The sequence below is a fragment of the Elgaria multicarinata genome, chromosome 2, assembly GCF_023053635.1.
Source record: "Elgaria multicarinata webbii isolate HBS135686 ecotype San Diego chromosome 2, rElgMul1.1.pri, whole genome shotgun sequence".
NCBI classification, from domain to species: Eukaryota; Metazoa; Chordata; class Lepidosauria; order Squamata; family Anguidae; genus Elgaria; species Elgaria multicarinata.
Window position 1 is genome coordinate 60026010 of NC_086172.1, and position 22746 is coordinate 60048755.

At 40.5% G+C, this 22746-nt stretch overlaps 1 protein-coding gene across 2 annotated transcripts in view; it reads right to left on the bottom strand.

Moving 5' to 3' along the window:
* Positions 1-18612: 18612 nt before the first annotated feature.
* Positions 18613-22746, bottom strand: part of SPOPL (speckle type BTB/POZ protein like) — a 43356-nt gene continuing 39222 nt past the window's right edge. For both annotated transcript variants that reach the window (XM_063116587.1, XM_063116588.1), the window contains exon 11: positions 18613-22678. In XM_063116587.1, the coding sequence (XP_062972657.1) occupies positions 22534-22678 (145 nt within the window). In that variant the 3' untranslated portion in view covers positions 18613-22533. The remainder of the gene's footprint in view (positions 22679-22746) is intronic.

The following is a 22746-nucleotide window of genomic DNA, read 5'->3' on the forward strand; positions in this document are numbered from 1 at the left end:
TACAATACACATTGTATTCCAGTATTTCTGGAATCACTTCAGACATGAGATGTGGACTATCTATCCAAGCTGCTTTTTTTTTCTTCGTTCCACATTCGTGAAAGTAAACATAAGACATAAATAGATCTTACGCCATTACTATGTCTTGGAGAAGTCCAACAATTCCAACTAAAATACACAGAGCTTGGAAAGGAAATAATAAGTTCTGCATGCATCACCCCGCATCACCAAGTGAGCGGTTCCTTTGCTTTCTGCATCGCCATGCCAGTCATCACAGGAGAGGCAGAAGCCTTCCGGGACGGCTGTGCTAGCCACAGTAATTACTGCGCTGCCACAGTAATTAGAACCTGAGTGGTGTAATGGCGCTTCAACAAGGTAGGAGAAACGGATGCTTTGTTTGCAAGCGGGGATTTAAAAAGCTCTACTGTAAGCATGCTCTGCTAAAAAGAGCAAAAATCACTCCAAAAAAACTAATGCGAAACATGAAATGGCAGCCACAGCAAGTGTAGCAAACAGCAGTCCAGAGCAGCCATAGAGCCTGCTGGCTAGAGTAGCCCTGCCAAGTTAGGCAACTCTGTACTGGAAGCTCTATGACTTAACCCCTTAACCATGGTCCCTTAACCACAGACATGTGTCAGACAACACTTTTAGCCACGGTTAGTGCTGCTAACCACGCTGCAGAATGTGGTTAACGGAGCAGATGGTTAGGGAAAATGTGTGTCAGATGACACCATAAACCATGGTTAAGCATTCTGTTAAGCATTTTGTGGTTAAGCAGCATGGTTTAGTGTGTCATCTCAACGGGGCCACTATTTCATAGTCTAGTGTGAAAGCTCACTAGAGGCCAGACGCCTAGCTGCTGCTGCTGCTGCTGCTGTTGTTACTATTATAAAGAACCATCAATAAGAATGACATTAAAAGGACAGATCCCTACTCCCATCCTACAATCTAAAATTTGACCCAGGGGAAATAGGAATGTATTTTGTCCCCTCTGGCCCCTAAGAATAATGTTCCAAGGGCAATTTATCCTATCATCCCATGCAAGTGAAGCAGCTGCTAATTAACTCCTGTAGGGGGAAAGGAACGGGCAGAGTAATCCTAAAATGTGTTTGGTTAGTTGTAAGCCCCATTGAGTTAAATTCCGTCTAAGTCTATTTAAGACTGCAGGTAGAGTACAAAGGGACATCAGTAGGGCTCACCTGCTGATAATCCTGGTTTGTTGGAGCCAGGTTTAGAGATTTGTTGCAGGTTGTATTTGGAGCAGGTCCTCTTCAGTTGAGATACATATTGAAAAAAGCATTCCTAGAGCTAGATTGGAACCAGGCCATTGCAGGGTTTGATATACTATGACTGAGTGCATTCAGAAAAAATGAAATACATAAGAGCCATGCTGAATCTATCCAGACTAGTATGATATTTAGTCGGACTCTTTCAAAGGCTGAGGAACAACATGCGGTGTTAACACCAAATTCTAGTCCTTGACAGCTTCTAGATCAGGAATGAACCTCAGGTCCAAGAGCCGAATCAAAATATCCTAGGGGCCGAATCCAGCCTATGGCATCCCCTACATGGTCCCACCTCTTTCGCCTGCATCCATCCCTTTCCCCTACCCACCAATCATTTGGTGGTTACTGGCTTTTGTGCACAATTCCCCCATTTTAAAAGGTTGAATTGCCTTTTAGTTACTGGCAGTAAGAGCTATAAACTACAGTATGCTGGTGTTTTGTGTGTGTGTGTGTTTGCGTTGCTCCATTGCTTATGCCGACCCATTGCCTTTGGTCCCACCTACCACTGGAATGCAGGCCTGAGAGCTTCCCTGAAACTGAATTCATTTCCTCTGTTCTAAATGTTTAAAATATTAGAAAATATTACAAAAATATCTAACAAAATACCAATTAATTTTCCCGTTGTCTAATCTGTTTCAAGTGTGCATGTGTGTGTATGTGCTTAACTTGCCTGTACTGTTGGCCATTACTGCTTGATAAGAGTTTTCCACTTTTAGAGGCACTGTAATCTCTCAAAGATGGTTGATGCCGAATACAAAACATGGACTAGATGAACCTTGGAGGCTGTCTTCATGGTGGTGAGTTGGCACCGCATTTCCCGAAAACCCTGCGCTTTCACTCCTGCGGGATTGCGCCAGATAAACCCCACGCCAAGGAGCAAGTGTGGGGTTTACGGTAGTCATCCACCCCCCTCCCCCCTCAGAAAAGAGACAAGAAAAAAACGTAAGGTGAGGTGGTGGCAGCAGCTTGGGGGAAGAAAATAATTTGAGGAGGAGGCAGCTCGGGAGAAGAAAATAATTTATTTTCCTAGACTCTTCTCCCCATAGCAAGGCAGCGTGAGGCATTCTGGCAGCCTTTCCACTCACCAGCCTTGGTGGAGAGTGTCCAATCAGGGGTTGTCATCTGTTGGGAACATCCCCAGAGCAGCTATGGAGTGGCACCTGAGGAAGGAGAGACCAGCGGAAGAGCTGGCTGCCCTCGCTCTGGCTGGAAAAGACGGGCATCTTTGGCTCTTTGCCCTGGGGTGGCTTTGAATCTGCAGCTGCATCAACCGATGCCACACAGATTTGGAGCCACCCTGGGGCAAAGGCAACATCAAGACAGCCGCTTGGTCTGAATCAGCAAGGGAGTTCTATTCATAAATGAATTGTTTGGCCCTCCGAAATCTTTCAAACTCCCTTATGAATACCTTTCCTTTTATGTCAGTAGTCTTTCGTAGGGCAAAACATTTGCCGGATTGCTGTCCTGAACTTGGTTAACAGCACCAGCACTTTCAATTTAATTTACAACAGTGTACTCAGTTCTAGTTTCATAGTTTGTCCTTGCAGCTTTTGCTCACACTTTGATAACCTTTGATGCAATTCCAATTTATACTTCTGTAATATTCTCTTGCTTCGTTCCTCGCAGCGAAACCGTGCTCCATCTTTCATCAGAACTAAAGGCAATTAAGCTTTGGTTACCTTATCTTAGCAATTCCATATAAGCTGGTGATCTCCCTGAAAGGTGATATGTCGTAATTGGTTTCAAATTGGAAATTGAGTATTTAGAACGTGAGGGGCTATTTGTACTTCCTCTAGGGATTTATTTATTTATTTAAGGTAAAAGGTGGCAGTGGGGAAAGAGGCATGTAACGAAACAATGGGTAGTCTGTCACGCTGAGCGGTATATCACTCATTTAGGGAACACTCAATGGAGGGCACTGTATGTTCTAGCACACAACTTAAGGTCCTTGGAGGATCATCTGCTGCGACTGCCTAATGTGAAGTTGGCAGTCACACGCCAGAGGACCTTTTCCTTTGCCGTCCCTCAGCTGTGGAATGACCTGCTGGCTGAAATGCGCCTGCTGCCGTTTTTGAATGTTTTTAAACAGGCATTAAATCGTCTATTATTCCGGAAGGCTTTCCCTTTTTAGAATCTTATTGCTGATCGTTATAGATTGGTTTTTATGCTGGTTTTATTGATTGCTTTATCTTTTTATTTTTTAAAAAAATGATGCTACCAACGGTATTTCATTGATTGTTTTTATCTTGTTTAAACTGATTTAACTTTGTATGCCACCCAGGCTGTTTTGTAGGTTGGTGGGGTATAAATTGAATAAATAATAAATCTTCATCATCGAGATTTTGTTATATGAAGCACTTTTCAAAGATTGCAATCTATAGAAGCTGTTTGCACAACCAGCACTTTCTTCATCGTTTTCACTGCTAAGTATACAAATGCCAAAGCAATGATATCCCTGGTTCATCCCTACCTAGAATTGCATAGATATGTTAGACTACAACTCCCAGCATTCCCCAGTCCAGCTGCTCCTCCCTCCCTCTCTTCTGCCCTGCTGGCATGAATCCAGCAGGGCTTTGGATAAGATGGTTCCTCCACCTTTGTGTCCCCCCACCCCACCCGGTCCCACAAGGAGAATTGTTCTGTAAAACACACTTGCAACAATGCTTGATATTTAAAACAACGCTCATCATAACATGTTGCTATATTTGATTAACATTTCTAGTTTAAGGAACAGCCCAGCATCCCAGGTCCCATTCCCCATCGCATTAAGTTTCTTATTTTAAACACCCAATTCCATTTACATTTCCTGATTTGGATTTGCATAGTTATCATTTACGAAGGCACTATCTTTAATTATATAACACATACACTCTCCACTGCATTATTAACAAAAGTGGCTTAATTAAATGGCTTTTCGAATATTATTCAGTCATTAATTCCACATGCTCTTGCCCCTGGATGTTCAGATCTCATCCTTGTAGTTTGGGGGAAGCTTTATACGTTAGGGATGGCCGGATTCCAAAGTTAGAGCATTGAAAGTGAAGAGTGAAAATGCCATTATGAGCACTGAAATTGCCCTCGAAACAGCTGGCCCTCAAGTTTCTTTTTACTTTTCATCATTACCCTTCAATTGATTTACCTTAATTTTTAGGATCATTAAATCTTTTGGAGAGGGCCTCAGAGGTTTGTCTTCCATGAGGCAAGAAGAATCCCAAACTGATCATTAAACTTACTCACCCCTTCCATGTTGAGAATTTAACAACTGTTGGAAATATTCTGTAGTGTCATTAAAAAAAAAAGATTCTGCCTATCTTTCTGAAACTAGTGTATCATACCTTCTCTTATATAAATCTCATAGTTTACATTTTGAAGATGAACCTATAAACTATTTACACATAAAAATGAATGGGATAAAAGAGTGTTTACAAACATTCACATATTCAAGTTCACATATTCGAAGCTCTGTAGGTGAAGCATTCAATAAATATATTCAAATAAATTTAAATGTAAAAAAATATCTGCTGGCCACATTTTGTTTCCAACTCCAGCCAATCAGACTATTGCTGATTTTGCTTCAGAGCAAATTGGCCTCATTTTTTTCCCAAGGAAAAAGGCTTAGCTAGGCCAGAAGTAAACCAATTAGCTGTAGACTAATAACTTATCAGGATTTACTACCCGAGTTGGTCAATTTATTGGTCTGAATCCAATGGTGGCTTTGCACTGTGTCTCTTTCCTTCTCTCGGTGAATAGAATGAGCTCCCATGACAGCTTCACTAAAAAAAAATTGATTTTATACAAGAATCTAGTGATCTGTGGCAGGCAAAACGGTTCTGATGTACACCTGAAATTAATACGAACCCAAGAGTTCTTCCATCCATTTCAACGGAGGATTCAGCTCAAAGTGTATATCCGTTTCCCACTGAAATGAATAGGTCTGGTTGCATGTGCAGAAGCTATGCATTCATCAGAGCGTTCACAGGACTCTAGATGGGGAGCATTACAGAGAGGGAAGCAGAGAGAAACAAACACAGGCACTAGTCCTTAGTTACCAAGTTCTTATAACAATCAGCTAGAATGGGAGAGGAGGCAAACTTCTGGGATCTCTCAGCAAAGCTGCTGGAGTGAGCTTCCCTAACCTTCTTGTCTCTGTTACATCCTGACATAATGGTGGCGACTGCCAGGTGACAGAGGAGCCTGGCTTCTCAACACTGCTGTTGGTGGCCCTGCTTCGCTTCTCTGACTTCAGCCGGGGAAAATGGCTACTGCCAGGTGACCGTATGAATGATTTAGTATGAATTGGATAGGAATCCAGCCACCTTGGGCAGGGTGGGCAGAAGCAATTTCAAAGAGCCATTTTTTCATAATGGGATTTCATGTGGCAAATGTTTGGGAACAAATGTCCTACTTGTTTATCACTATTATGTCTGCAATCTGCTTCTCCTTCACCAGCTATTTAAAATTGGGGTCTCTCCAGGAATACCTATCACAATCTATCAGGAATCATGTGCTGACTGAATTTGATGATATCGCTATACTATGTAGAAAAAGAAAATCACTGAAGGGAACATAAGCTTTTGGTCCATGCTGACATTTTTAGAAAATAGAGCCTCTTCCTTGCTTTTAGCTCAGCCCTAGTTTCTTCCCAGAAGAAAAATACCTTGTATTTTTGTACCACACAACTAATTACAATATGTGCTTCTTACTCCAAGCCTTGATGTCTACATAAAACATCAGGCCATGATGAAGATAATTGAAAGTATGACTTCCATCAATATTTAATTAGCATTTGGCGCTAACTCATTTTTTTCGGTACAAATTTGACATCTTGCTGCTTTACACATATTTCATTCCACGCAGCTCTTTTTATTGGTGGGACCGACGCAAATTGAGACATGCGTGCACCTTCCCCGAGGCTTAGAGGACACAGTATATGAACTATGGGAAAGATGATTGACATTTTAATCTACTGCAGAATATGAAAGCATAAAGTACAAAAAGCTAGGAAAACGCATTCGGCCTCACAACAGAAGAAATATACCTCACTAAACAAATATTCCCCAAACACATTTGTATCTTTGCGATTATCATGCTTGATTAGCTATTGAAACTTCTGATTATTTATACATCTTGAGATAGCTCAGGAAATTGTGAGATAAATACAGCTGATAGACTTTGCAATCAATAAAAAATAAATATTTCTGGTCATCGACAATTTTGAAGATGGCTGACAGAACGACACCAGAAAAGATGCAACACACAATGAGAAATATTTTTTTATTTAAATACAGTTCATGGAAGAGATGAGGGAGGGGAAAGAAATGAGAAGTTTATTACATACATATATTCTCATGCATACACACATACACACACAACCAAATTGTATGTCAAGACATATTTGTATAAATTGGAAACCTGGGCCTTTCTGAAGAACATTCAGTTTTTAGATCTGGGTATGAACCCACTTCTGATTGTTTCACATTAGCCCACTTTATTCGTAGGTGTATAAATGTGAAGAAGATGGGAGTCTATGGGCATCTTTACATTAAGGAGAAATTGCATTGCCAGAGTGTTTGTGCTTGCTTTTTGTGATTCTTACGGGCTTAATTACATGGATGGAGAGGGGTCACCATGTGGTTTGAATTAGGGTTGTGCTCTGCTCCATTACGGATCCCTGAATCGGTCCATGCGGTGGTGGACAGCGGAGCCAGGTAAGGGGGGCTTATTCGGCCCCCATTTTGTTCCCCCTTCCCCACTTACCTGCCTCCACTGTCTGCCGTGGAGGCAGGTAAGTGGGGGAGGGGGGACAAAATGGCATCCGAATATCGATCTGGACCTCCAGATCTTGCTCCGGATCGGATCGGGAGAGGTCCGGATCAACCCAAACCAGTTCGGGTTCAATCCGGAAGGGTCTGGATCGGGATCTGAAGCAGTTCGGGGAGGTCATGCACAGCCCTAGTTTGAGTTGAATACCTCCCCTCCATGTTCAGTTCTATTGAGACAATGCCATCTAGAAGATCCCACTTTTTTTCAGAAGTTAACACTTTAAAAGTTTTTCTTTTCATGATGGAATTTCCAATGGATGCCGCAGAAGATGTCCTGGTCATTAACAACATTATTTAAAAGACCCACAAACTTTTGTGAGTGTCCAATCACAAGCATGCAATAAATCATGTGTTTAGAGGAACCTTATGGAGCTCTTGTGAATCTTAAGGCAACATATAAACAGAAAGTTATTATGAGGAAAATGTTCCAAAACTAATCTAGATCATGGACTACAACTGTTACTGTACGATAGTTTTGTACGTTATACTTCCAATATTTTATTTTATTTTTTGTGAGCCACTCAAACAACATATGTTATTAGGTGAAATATAGAAATATAATAAAGAATGAAGGAAGATGCAATCCTATGCATTTTTAGACCAAAAAAGTCCTACAGTTTCCAGCAGCTGGGAGTTGCAGGACTTTTTTCTGTCTAAACATGCATAGGATTGCACCCTAAGTAAAATAAACAAACAAACAAACAAGTAAGTAAGTAAAATACTTATTCTGGTTAAAATTTACCAGATTTGTTCTACTCCTTAACAAACTTTGTTCTTCTCCTTTAACTTCTCTTTCTGCTTAAAGAAGGAGATAAAACAAGGATACATTTAGTTCCTTTTCCATTTATAAATATTATTTTGTGCTTAAAGGTGCTCATTTTCATGCACCTGTAGTCGTCGGAAAATCTCTTTTCTCTTATAAGCACATAATGGCCCTGTTCAGAAGACATGTTAAACCACAGAGGTTAAGGTTTTTTTGTTAACAAAAACTGTTGTGGTTTAAGGTGTCTTCTGAACAGGGCCAATGTGGTGCTCGGTTCGTTTTGTTCAATATAGCTGACAAAACTATCATCTCAGTTAGGAGATTATAGTAAAGAACATTTTCTTTCCATTAATTACATGAAAACTAAAGTGATAATCTTTAGTCAAAGCCCTAGCAGTACAAATGGAAAATTGGTTCTCACAGAATTGAACAGGTCAAGTCTTTTAGATATCTAGGAATCTTGTTTTCCAATTCTGGTAAGCTAGAGGAAACATCTGGACCATGTTAAATTATCCATTGTCCACCAACATTTTAGAGAACAAATCTAAGAAAAGAGGTATCCCGAGTTAAAAGAAAGAAAGAAAGATCTAGAATCTAAACTTCATACACAGATCCTTTTTGAGCCCAGGCTTGGAGATGTAAAGGAAATGTACAGGGATTGAAAGATAAGGAAGAGCCTGCTCACAACTTCACAATCTTAAAAAAATGATACAAAAGGAAAAAGGAACAGTGAGGGAAGAGGCCCAAGTTCAGTTTAAAGATAAAGAACCATAAGAGAGGAGAGCAAGGGGGCCTTGAAGTTGCCTACCAACCGTTAGTATGTGGACAGTACCTGGTCACGGCCTACCCACGATGGTGAGATGTATCATATTTCTATTTCAATTGTAGTAATTATTTCTAAATTTGTTCCTATACATATAAACAAGGATATGCACATTTTATGCAAAACAGTGTCATCTCCTGTCCTTTCTTTTTTTTAGCAATGCATCAACAAACACCCTAATTAGACCTTATTTCTAATAGCTATCCAGTTTTCTCAGCATTTAGTTCACCAGTTTTTTTTACCAAGCATCTGTAAAATAAGTAGGAACCAGTACATAACTCATATACTAGGAACAGAAATTGACACAAATTAAGTCTGGGATGCAAAATTGTGTGTATGCGCGTCTGCATGCCGCCTCTTACAGCCGCACCCCACCACCAGTCAGGGTGGGCCCAAGACATTTTGCCGCCTAAAGCAAAGAACAAGATGGCAACCCCACCCGTTCTGTGTTCAAAAGCTGACTGGATTGGCAGTTGAGTCTATCCTCAATACTGATGATGGGAGCCCATCCTTCAATGCAGATGAAGGCAGCAGGATAACTTAGGGGGTGCAGAGCCAGCTGTATGTTCTTGCTACTTCTTAACATCTGCCGTCTGAGGCAACTGCTTCACTCTGCCTAAAGAGAGGGCCGGCCCTCCACCGGTGGTTGCATTTTGATGATCCTGTTGTTTGAAAGCTATGGGTCTCATAGGCCCATAGAAAGTTAGTCACCTTACATCCCACTGAAATCAATGGGAGATTTTGTCCCATTATTTTCAATAGGACTTCAGCACGACTAACTCTTGGCACCAGAGCTATCAGGCAAAACGGACTTTCATATTGGTCTTTTCTCCCTGTTAACCCTTCCCTTGCATTTCTCCACTAATTTTTAGTCTGGTCACAGATTATACTACACCTTATTTTACACTCGCAGCAAAATTCAGGGGTGGTGGAGAGATTTTATTTATTTATGGGGGAAGCGTGATTTTTAAAAAAAGAATTACTGTGCAAAAGTGATTTCATGCTCTATTTACAGTTCACAAGTGTTCAGTGGAGTGTTCCATTTGCATTCTCTGCAACACACATCACAAATAAATTTGATTATTGCGCTGTTTAGAAGCATGAAGTCAGGTAGCATTAGCAAAATTGCTCACATTGGCTCTCATAATTGCTCCCTTTGTAAGGTAATGGCAAAGTCTGTCCATATAAAGCTGATAGTGCTCCTATTGTTGGCATAGGTTCCTGACTCAGAGGCCAGGTCAGGCAGATGGAAGTTATTGCTTTCCCGGCTCACTCACCAGCCAAATCCTCTCCCCACCACTCCAATTTTCAAGTAAAATATAAAATGCAACAATCTTTTAAAATCAAATAGGATGTTGTAAAGCACTACAAGAATATAAAGAAGCTCTCTCCAAAATCTTTCTGGAATAAGCTTTTTTAAAAACAACTTCAGTCCAACATCTGGCATGTTGGACTGCCAGATGTTGCACTCTTCAAATACTTAAAAGGTTGTCACACAGAGGAGGGCCAGGATCTCTTCTCGATTCTCCCAGAGTGCAGGACACGGAATAACGGGCTCAAGTTAAAGGAAGCCAGATTCCGGCTGGACATCAGGAAAAACTTCCTGACTGTTAGAGCAGTGCGACAGTGGAATCAGCTACCTAGGAAGGTTGTGGGCTCTCCCACACTAGAGGCCTTCAAGAGGCAGCTGGACAACCATCTGTCAGGGATGCTTTAGGGTGGATTCCTGCATTGAGCAGGGGGTTGGACTCGATGGCCTTGTAGGCCCCTTCCAACTCTGCTATTCTATGATTCTATGATTCTATGGAAAGCAGCATCTATCCATTTCTTCAAAGCAGGACCCAAAGGAATCACTGTGGGGTTCTCCAGACATACTGCCCAATCAGATATCTGTGGAAAGAAGGGACTCTCCCAAAATCTATTTCAAGGGCCTGAAGACGAAGGAGCTAGAAGGTCATGCAACCTGCCTCTCTCAGATTCCCTCCCCCCCATCCCTACTTTTCGGGAAGCACAACAGGCTTCAGAGGAAACCAGGCCAGCCCAAGACATCTTGCTGCCTACAATGCAACGCAAGTGGCCTCCTGTCCCACTCCAAAGTGCACAGTACCTAAGCCAAGATATTTTGGTACATGTGGCAGAAAATCCCATAAGCACTTGTCAGCACCATCCCTGGCAGTAAAATACAATGAGCCTGTTCAGACAACATGCTAAGCCATGGTTAGGCCACTAATCCTTTTGTAGCAAATGGTTAGTGAGCATGTTTAAACCATGGTTATGTAGCCACCATGGTTTGGAATAGTTCACATGACATGCTAAGTCATGGTTCACACAACATACTAAGCCATAATGTTTAGCTCAAAGTGTTTAACCACCATGGTTTAGCATGTTGTATGAACAGGGTCAACAACAATGTAAACAACAAACAAATTACACAGGGCATGGTTGAGTCCAAACATTTGTTTCTCCAGGGGCTCAAAGAGTGACACCACACAAGAATAAAGAAAATTGAGCTATGTTAGGGGAATTCACCATAGGAACAAGCCCTCATTTACCTACATAGAGAAATGGGCTCATGTTTGAATCGATTCAGTCCTAAGTAAGCTGCTAACCAAGGGGGTATGCTCTTAGTTGGGTTGTATTTCAAAATTTAGTGGGCTTATCAATAATGAACATCAGAGAAATGTGCATTGAAACCTTTTTTTAATCTCCTAAGAAAAAAATTGACTTGCCCTGACAACAAATCTACATGGTTTAGACATGCTAGAGCTTGAATATGCAAATTTAAAAGAATGTATTAATTATCATTAGATGTTCCTTCACAAAAGACTAGAACTAATTGGAGAAATAATTTGGGAAAATTGAGCTACATGACAGAAAACATTATGATTCATCAAGTTTCAATTCTCTAATTCTGTCAGCTTGTCAAAAGTAGGACTCTGCTATTAATGCCTAAAAGGCTGGAAAGAATTTCATCTTCCCCTTCCTTTGCCCCTCATCCATGTAGTACAATTTAAATCCTATTAAATATTTACTTTCAAATTAGATCTGGCAGGATATGTCCCCCACCTCCTTAGTTGAGGGTTGTTATTGCAACGAAGTTTTAAAAAATCTCTGTATAAGTTTCCTAAAAATATAAACTGGATGCATCTCTTGATTGGCAACTTGGGGAAAATAAATGAATAATCACTGGAAATCCAGAAGATGGCATCACACCAGTATACATTTTCTAAGAGGTTCATTGGATGAGTGTTTTATTGCACGCTCGCTACTAACTTACGGATGTGCGTGCGTCCTTTAGACAACGTTATCTGCTTCCTGCGCACCTCCTGCTCCTTCCACTTGTTTTTCCGTAGAAAATCCGACCCCTTTCAATCCATTTTAAAGAAAACACAATGAAATATGATTAGATCTCCTGCCATGTGCAGGAAAAGCAGTGAGGAAGTAATGAGGGACAAAAGCAGGGGCGGAGAAGTGATGACAAGGAAACAGAATCCCCCCCCCCATGTGATGAAAGTCTAAAGATCACTTCAGGGCCTCACCACAAGACGACTTCATGGAAGGGAAGTTTCCTGTCCTCTCATTTGCAGCTTCTTGCATGCCCCACCTGGTGGATCACAGGACTGTCCTGAATAATGTGGGATGACTCAGTGCTGGGAAAGGGAAAAATACCCCACCCTCTATCTCACATTTGCTCAGGTGGGCCCCCAGTCCTCCAGGGGACTACAGGAGTGAGGGGGGGGCAACAACAACAGGAAAATTTCTTGGTGTGTGATGTGAACTGTGAAGTGGATGTAGGGTGTGGGGAATATGGCCCTAAAAGTTTCCTGGACCGACCAGGATCTTTTGATACCATTAACTATGGTAATCTTCTGGACCGCCTGGTATGTTGGGCCTTGGGGGACACTGCAGTGTTGCAGTCCTATTGGGTTTGGTCCAGAAGGCTGTGCTGGGGGACTACAGTTCGGTACCATGGTCTTTGGCCTATGCTGTTCCAGAAAGTCCTATTTTGTTCCCCTATTTTGTTTGATATCAGTAAGAAGCAACTAGAAGAGATCATCCAGAGCTTTGGAGTGAGGTGTCAACAGTATGTAGATGACACCCAGCTCTACTGCACTTGTCACCTAACAGCAAGGAAGCGTCCATTTACCCCTGAACTTTTCTAACACGTGATGATAGACTGGGTGAGGGTAGGGATGTTGGAGAAATCCACGGAGGATTCAAGTGAGTTCAGCTTTCTATCCAACCTGCGTATTCTGCAACAGACTGGGTTTTTCCAAGTCACTCAGATTCCACAGACCCCCCAGACCAGTTTTTCACCCGGGGGGTGGGTGGAGGCGGTCATACTATTATGCATTTGCAGAAACGCATGCTAACATTAATGCGAATAAGCTAGAAAAACATTCTGGTAAAGCAATAACAATGATTCGGTCAATGAGTGGCAGCCAAAATTAAAGACATCTGACAATCCACGCAACAAAGAAGGAACTTTTTTTTTTTTTACTGCACCCTAAGATGAATTAAATCCAGGTAAGATGGAGATGCTGCTAGTAAGCTGAAAGTCAGGCTTGGTGATTGGGATTCAACTTTTTCTTGAAGGGGTTCTACTTTCCCAGGAAGACCAGGCTTGGGGCTTGGCAGTGCTCCTTAATCACGCACTGTCTCTGGATTTCCAGGTGGCAGAAGTGGCAAGAAGTGTATTTGTAGAGTTACATGCACTGTGCTAGCTGTAACTTTTCCTCCATCAGTCTGATGTGGCAATTGGTTTCCACATCCAGGTCATATCCTAGTTAGACTACTGCAATACACTCTATATAGTGCAATCTTTGAAGAGTAGCCAGCGGCTTCAAAGGGGTGCAAAATATGGCAGTGAGGCTGCTAACTGGTGCATGCTATCAAGATGGTATTTCTCCAGTGCTGATCTGCACTGGTTACCAACCGTAAGCCTATGCGGCAGGGTCTTGCTATTTACTGTTTTACTCTGTACAGTACCATGTACATTGATGGTGCTATATAAATAAATAAATAATAATAATAATAATAATTTTCTAGACTCAATCGAAAATGTTGGTTTTAACTTCTTCAGCCTAAACAGCTTACAGCCTGGCTATCTAAGGGAGCGCCTGACTTGCTGCAAACCTGTTTGGTTATTATGATCTGCAAGGGAGGCCCTCTTGAGAACACCGTTGCTCATGAAGGCCCACCTGACAGGCAGACGTGAGAGGGCTTTTCTTGCGTTGCTCCCAAATTGTGAAATGCACTCCCCAGTTGGTCCCTTTTTTACTTTTAAATAAAGTGGCCTTTTAAACATCCTTTAAAACTGGTTTTAGTGGTTTCATTGTTTTTAATGTTTTAATGATGGCATTTCTGCTGGCTTTAATTTTGTTATTCTTTTGAACTATTGTACACTGCTGCGGGTGTTTTGACAGAAAGGTGGTATTAAGATAATATAGATAGATGGTTGGATAGATAGCGAGCAATCTTATGGTCCCTGGGCTAGCATCCCAGAGACTATAGGATGGCTTGTAAAATCCCTCCCGAGGTCAGAGACAGAGCTCCAACCTCAGAAGGGGAAGCCGGAGATCCGACTTCCCTCCCCCGCCCCCTCACAGCCGGTGTGGAAGGAACTGCACCAGCTGTCCTCTGAGGTTGGAAAATTGACAGAGAGGGGGAAAGGGGGGCATTCCAGTGGGCAGGGAGGGAGAGGAGACTAGGGAAGCTAGGATATGATTTATCCTGAGACTCCTCCAGCCTCGTTCCCTTGCCCTCTGAAGAGCTCTCGTTAGACGGGCTGAAAAGCCCATCTAGCTAAATTAAAGGAGGCCAGAGGATGGGGATGCAAGGATTGCTTCCACTGCTCTTCCTGTCCTGCCAGCTTCAGCCCACCAGAGCATAGGAAGCATCTCTGCCAGTGGACATGTCAGAATCCAAGGCCAACCTTTTGGAAAGATCTACTAGCCCCATGCATCAACATCGTGCCATGTTCAGTTGAAATGCATCTGAAACTGGTCACCCCCTAAACCGTCATAAACAGCTTCTGCTTTCTTTCTAGAAACAAAGCTAGCTTGGAAAAATAAGTAAAGCAACATGAAGCTCTGGTTTATAAAGAATGGCTATCTAAAATGGGGGATAACCTAACAAGCTGGCATGTTAGGTTCCAAAGGCTAAAATGCAGGAGACCCTCTCCTCTGGAGAAGCAGAGGTTCCTCAACACTACACATGCATTTCCTGGTACCAATGAGTGAAAACTGACGTTTTCCTAAGGCCCTTTGTTTGCAAATGCATTCTTCACCCTCACTGCCCCACTTCTCTGTTTGTCATCTCTACCTTATGTGGTTTATCTTAAGTCAAATGTTTTGTGAATCAGTTTTTGTTTTTTGTATTTACTTTGTTGTTCCTATTTGTTGTTTTTCTGCTGAAAATTTCAATAAAGATAACCTTAATAAAATTACAACTGGACAAGTTTCCGTGGAGGTGGTTCTACTGACTATAAGTAGGACTTCTCTGTATGGGACGAAGTGTGAATAATACATCCAGATCCAGAGGCGATTTCTCTTTAAGAATAGGGGAGCTTTGCCCCGTCACCATTTCTTTCCCTATAAAGCAGGTCATTCACTTACTGTACAGGCTCTTCTTGACCGCCATTATTGTGGCTGGCAGTGGCCACTGGGCTGGGGCAAACGTGGCTGGCTTTTGTTTCATCTTCTCTTCTTCTGGGCCGGCTAAAGTATTCTAAGACACAAATGAATTTCTCTACAAAGGCAGCAGGCCAGCAGGTCCTTCCTCTCAAATACTCTGCCAGAGTTCCCCCAGAGCCAATCAGGACCCAGGTATTTGTTTGTGAACAGAGCAGCCCTTCAGGATGCCCACAATCAGTGCATTTGGGTAGGGTCTTCTTTATTGATCTTTCTGCGCCCGCAGGGCTCTAGAGAAACACTGGAGGAAAGGGAGCAAGAGCCAGATGGTAGACTGCCTTCTTTGTGAGTTTAAATCGTATGTGGGTGTGCAGGACCCTGGCAACCCGTTGCTATTTCTCTATTTTGTGTAGGTTTTAACCTGGCATTGTAGGAGTATGGGAGTGGGCAGACTGTCCCAGACTCTTCTGACTCCTTGTCCCTCTCCTCCAATCTTTTTCTAATCTGCTTCCACTATTCGGTCTCTTGGCAGGCGTTGATTTGTTTCATTTTCCATTTTCAGTGCAATGGTTACAGCTGCTCTGGATTTAAAAGATTGCTTTTATGTGTTGCTGTGCAGCTCTCCCCCAATTCCAACCCTCTGTATTGCAGGCATGATCTCAAAGTCAATTTGCCTCAATTTTCTTTCCAATGGGTTGCTACTTTGGCTCTGCCTTCTGCAACCCCTCCAGCTGCAACTGCCACTGACCAGATCTAGTTAATGTGTTATAGGCTGCTGGTGAGGGAATCTCATGTTTTAATGCCCCCTTCCCTCGCCTCAGAATACATGCTGTGGAAAGCTAGTCCCAAATTCTAGTCCCAATTCCTCCGGTTGTGACATGCTGGTTTCCTATAAAGTCCGAAGAGCATTCAGCACCAACCTTTGATGCAATAAGGTGAAAGCAATAGAAAACTTACACGAATGTTTAAATCACTATTCCCTCTAGTGCGTAACAAAAATGGTTTGTAAAAATTGAGCAAATGCATTTAAATTTATAGTAGTTTTTAAATATTAGTATTATTTTTACACACACACACAGACTCAAGACCTGAAAGAAAACAGCCTCATACTCAATAACTGAAACATTTTAAATATTTTCCAGAACAGTTTAGCATTTTAAATAGATTTCCATTCATATTAATGCTTGATCTGGGAGATAACATCTCCTTGAATATAAATGAAATTATGGAATATGTATGTGCTGCAAATGCACAGAAAAAAACAAACTGAAGTTACTCAAGTAGACAATCACATGGACTCTTACTTCCTGCATATGTTATGGGACTTCAATTTGCTCATATTATTCAGTGTTTTCCAAGTCTTCTTTTCCACTGTTTCTTTCTCAATGTCTTGAGATTAAAAGTCACATGTTCTCAAACTTTGGTCCATGAGTTCCACTCAGGTTGACAACCACCATCAATTCAAATACAAACCAGAATGAGTGCTGAACCTGACCCAAGGGTAAAAATGACAAACATTTAACACCTGACATCACAAAACTTTACTCACAAAAGTCACATCTTTTACAATGGATAGGCACAACTACATCTATTAAAATATATGCTTTGATTTGTATAACACCAGGGCACAGTCCTATGCATGTTTAGATTTTTTTAAAAAGTCTTACAACCCTCCTGGCCAATATGGCTGGTTTGGGAATGCTGGGAGTTGTAGGGCTTTTTTCTGTCTAAACATGCATGGAATCGAAGCATAGGTGGCCCACAGGTCCCCAACCATTTTGGGCCAGTGAATATATTTTAAATTATCCCACATGGGATGAACAAATCTCCAATATGGAAACAATTTTTAAGAGCTGAAAGAGATGTTGCTATTTATGCTTTTCAAGCTACAATTTCAAAATTCCTTTGCCAACGCTTAGTGAGAAACTATCTTCCACTCCAGGCTGAATGTTGCTGAAAGAATTGTGTTACAATGCTGGTTGGAATTCAAATTCACAAGCATCAGCTCCAAATCCATGGAATTTTACGTATGTCTATTCAGAAGTAAGACCCTTGGAGTTCCAAAGGGCTCTGTTTGAAAAAAGTGCATAAAACACTTATTTACTGAAAATATGTATAAATGCTGTAGATTAACTGACTTGTCAAGATTTTCTCTCTGCCCACCTCAAATCCAACAAGTATAGAATAAATAAAAACAGAAAAGTGAACAAAAATAACTTTATAATTTCCAAATCCCTGGCAAAATATGTACGTCTTAACATGTATGTGCAAAAATGTCAGGAAAGAAGGTAAAACAAGATTCAGTAGAGATCTTGTTCTGTTGCCATAACAGAGGAAGCGCTTTTACAGATCAGTAGTAGTAACCTGAAATGGGTCCAGAATGGTAACCAATGCAGTTGTTTCAAAACACATTATGTTCTTACCTGCACATATCCATCAATAGACTTGCAGTAGTATTCTGTAGCAATTGAAGTTCCTGAGCCATCTTCAAGGGTATGCCGTATAGGACACATTATACTAGCCTAACTGGGAAATCACCACGGCATGAATTAATAAGTAGCTCAGGGACTAAAGAGACATTACTTTTAATGTGTGTCTAGCTGGCCACACCCCACTTCATTTTTACTTTACAGTTCATGCAAGGCCCCCAGTCTAGATCTCAAAAGCTTCCTTTTTCCCCAACTAGAATTCTGACTAAGACTCTTGTGCCTACTCTACAGTAAAAAGAAAAGTGTAGTTGCTAGATACACATTTAAAGTAATGTCTGTTTTGGCCCAAATTCCCTATTCTCAAAGAAGAGTAACATGTTAACAAGGCCATCCAGTTTATCCCAGGTGGCTACCAAGCTAGATAAGTTGTGGCTTGGACTTTTCAAGTACCTTCTCTATATCCTTGGATAAAATTAACTGTAACACGTCTAAAAAAAATGTGACAAGCAAAAGCCAATTTGGTTTGCTTCAAAATATTTTTCTTTGCTTTTAATGGGATTCTTCATGCTACAAAGAAATAATAAAGAGTTGATTTTGTGATGATATCCCATTTTCTCTTCAAACTCTGCATAAATGTAACATATTGGGGAAAAGATGAGCTTGGGTACCAGATGTCTACCAAGTGATCACATCCAACTACATGCAGTTTTCTATTAGTCCATGAATAAATAAAATAGCAAAACACACAATGAAAAATGTTATAATCATGTTTGCTTGAAGTGGCTATATCTCAAGGGAAATTACTCTGCAGCAAAAACTACAAGATCAGTGTCCAAAAAACAAGGTGCACAAAAGAGTTCTGAATAAGTAACAACTTTATTGTAACTTGATGTCCTGAAATGCAAAAATATTTTCAGCAACAAGGTACAAAAAGTATTTCACTGTTAACATCAGGCGGATATAAAAGGCTGGATGGTTTGATGCAAGTGTTTTTAACATGACAGGTAATGTGAATAACTTCCAACTAAGACCAGGTTGAAGTTCTTCCAATGCTTGGATTCTAAAACAGGACTCAAAAATAAACCTTCATTCTGACATATCAAAAATCCAGGATTAACTAGATTACAGAGTATGATTAACGCAAACCACAGCAAACACTGACAAAAATAATGTGTGTCCATTTCAGAGAAAGTCCATTTGCTGCAAGCAGAAAGCAAGTAAATCAATGCAGTTGTGTTGTATAACAAAACAACTAATAGTTCATAGGAAGTGTAAGGAAAATGCGATCAACCCAGCCAACAAAAATTAAACTTGGGCTAAACATACATTATTTTAACTCATACCTTATAACCTAAAACAAAGCATCTGCAAATGGTCACCCTAGCATTTTCTATAGGAACTTTACTAAGCACAATTAGTCTTGAGCTTAAGGAACTTCCCCCTTGATAAGGGGACAATCATGCAGACTGCACCTTGAATCACTCGTTGAAGCCAGAAGCCACCAAGAACTCATTGCCATTCCACACTTATAGAAACATAAAGAACACAAAACCTGAAGTCTGCTTCATGTTAATAACTTAAATTTTAGGGCTCACAGGAATGCTTGCAATGGTTTTGGAGAAAAAATATTCCTCTGAAAAATATTTTGCCTCTCTAGCTTCTGAAAAAGAAAAAAGTTGACAAACATATACCACTCTACTCTGCACTCATGACTTCCTTATGTATCAGTCCCTCTATCTAGTTTCCTTAGGAATTTTCAGTTTTTTCCCATTCTATTATCTTGCATTTCAAAAAGGCACTATGCATTCATACTCCAGCATGCAGTAAATGGACTGTCAAAATTTGGGTGGGTTACTGAAGTGTCCTTCAATGAAAAACACAATCACATAAGTTATTTAAGTGGAACATCTGTCAACTTTAACAGCAAACTGAGTCCTATTTTTTGGAAGATAAATCTTGGTTAAAAACCACATATTTCATTACACCACACATGCAGGTTGCTCCCTTAGGAGGAAAGTTTGATAGTGATGGTTGATGGGTATTGAAGGGACAGAGTTGGCAAGCCAAGTATGGCACTTTGATAATTGTGCTGAAAATCCTGTTCAGTGGGCTGTTGCCTACGCCCACAAAATTTATAGTTTTCAGCACCAAAATACATCTGTAAATAGTTTTTCTCCTGCACTACTTTTAATTTTACAATATATTTTATGGAAATGTGGAAAATAGAAGCAAGTTGAAGTGACTTAGTGGAAGTTGTTCATGCCAGCTCTTTTGGAAGTGTGAGAACACCATGTGGTTCAACTAAGGAAACAAGTGGATTAGTGCACCCACTGAATATAACATTTGTTTTACTCTTTTGGGGTCTTTTTAAAATATCCAACAGGTAAAATAATATAGTAGATCCAACTGTCATGACTGGCTGTTAATGCAATGTATGGTATACATCTTGTTCATTTTGGCAAGTGGACTTTTTATAGAGAAGTAGATATTCGTACAGCACAGTGTTTGATATTTTTGGTAAAAAATGTGCTATTAAGCTTTTTTAAAAACCTTTACACAAAATGCTTAAGATGTTCCATCTGATTGCTGTATCTAGTAATATCAGAACAAGCTGAAATGGACAATTACAGTATTAAATATTCAAGTTACTTTGTAGATTATAGCTGCAACTTTCAAGATGCGAGGTTGCTCATTATGATTATTTGTTACACTGCAGCAGAAGTTTCTCTATCATGGAAGGACACACATTCTTATACTTTATGTGATAACACCTGCAAGACCTTAAATTAAAGAGAAACTTCCAATACATGTTAAAAGCTATAATGTATCTCTGGACAGAATGCCTCTGTCACACTTCGGTTCACTGAATAATATTTAGGCCTACTGAAACCACCAGGAGTGCAACTAAAATGGCTCTTTTAAGTATACCTCAAGGATGCCAATACAAATTCTGTAAAGACCACACCCCAAAGAATGAGTTCAGCCACAATGTGGACATCTTTCAAGTTTTTGCACTGTGTTGACTTGTGAGTATTTCTCTTGCTCCTAATTGCTCTTTAAGCAGTTTTTAGTCAAAATAATACTTCAGAATAAATATGCTCCAGATCTTTGAATATCTCAGAGCTTCCTTGCTAAAAACAGAAAAGATACATCTTTTGAGAGGTAAAGATACCTTTATGAACTTTTATGTGAAACCAATGGGACAACTGAAATATTTAGTTCTAAAATTCAGAGCAATTCCCTTTCCTTGTGACTAAATGAATTTTTCTCACGCAACAGATATAGCACATCACCATTTTTAAAATAAAATTCAAACGTAATAAGTCAAGAAACGTTTACAATGTGCACTGCTGCAGACAAATCCTCCCAATTGTAAACAACGCTAGCAAACACACTGGAAGTGGTGGCATTAAAGCTAAGGTTCATATAATAAAAGAACTGGCCCATTACAAGCAGTTTACAGGTTGTTATATCCTTTTCACATTATGCAGAATTTCAATACCATCCACAATGCTAGTACAATAACAAATGCTAAAAACAGCAAGTCAGTGCTTACAAATACTGACATTTCAGACTTCTATTCTTCCTGCTAAGTGTGTGTCTGTGCAACTTCCACTAGTGTGAACAGGCTTGTGCGTACACACACTAAGGGAACATAGTTAAGCCTGTTCAAAGTGTGAAAATAGAATGGATTCTAACATGAACACTTGAGATATTCACTTTGAATCAACATCTCCAAAGTCATGCTTTCCTTGTTTGCAGTAACAAAACTAAATCCCATGTGGCTGTGGGCATCTTAATGTATTTCAAAAGTTAGGCCACAATTACTGTACCATATTTATCAAAACCAAAATATATATGTACCACACAACATACAAAAGTTACACATTAAAAGTGCATACTGAGAATCCATAATTTGGCCCATTTCTGAAATTTACATTTGGTCATTCTTATGCGTCCTTGATCTTCCATGTATACCACTTGAGAAATAACCATTTCTTCCCCAACACATATCGCTTAATTCTCTCTCCATACGAACTTTCACTCTGGTTCAATACAATGTAAAATAGCAATGCATCATAAAGCAACACAGGCCAAAAGGGTTGCTGTGTGTTTCTTTTCATGCTTGATGGACACACTCTCACAGTAAGCATTTACAAATTCTACTAAAATACATTTCTGGGCCAAGACATTGCATATTCCCTCGCTCACCTGAACCAATGAAAAATAAATTATATTCAGAGTAGTATATTGCCACAGCATGTCTGACTTCACCCTCTGAAGGTAGGCAGATGCACTCTTAATACAGTACTTGGACTGGAGTGCTTGTTGGCCTCTCAATTCAATTAAGGAGAGGCTACTTGAAACCTTCCAGTTACCACAAGACCAAATGATAATCTTCATTTTGGGATTTTTTTTAAAAAAAGGACAGGAAAAGAGGAAGATCCCTTTCAAGAAGCGTCTTCATTTTATCAGCATTACTGCATTATGGAGCTAGTGCAATCCTACATAGCCGAGTCAAAAAGACGAGGCACCATTTTAAAAACAAAAACAAGAAAATCACGAATGAACTAGAGTAGTTGACGTTAAGGCCTTTCAGTGAACTGGAGAGTTATCAGTCTAATTTAAAGCTGATTATTACATCATATATTATCCATTCTTAAAAGCTTTCAGGTTCTGTTCTGTGGACAGGGGTAGCAAATTCTGGCGGATGGTTTGTAAAAACCCCTCTGAACATGAATGAGGAGTCACTAATTCTCTATAGTTCATGGAAGGTTTCATGACTGTTTTAGCCGTTTGCGTGGAATGCCAAACTGGGGACACTGCGCTGATGCTAGTGCACGAAAGGCCTCAGCTACTAAGTGGGGATGGGAGTGGATCATCGACTTCCAGCCTGCTGTTTCCATTATGTCGGTTGCTTGGCTGTGAATAAAATAAATTTACAAGAATCAGTTTCGAGTTCAGGAGCCTAATAATACAACCGTATGTAT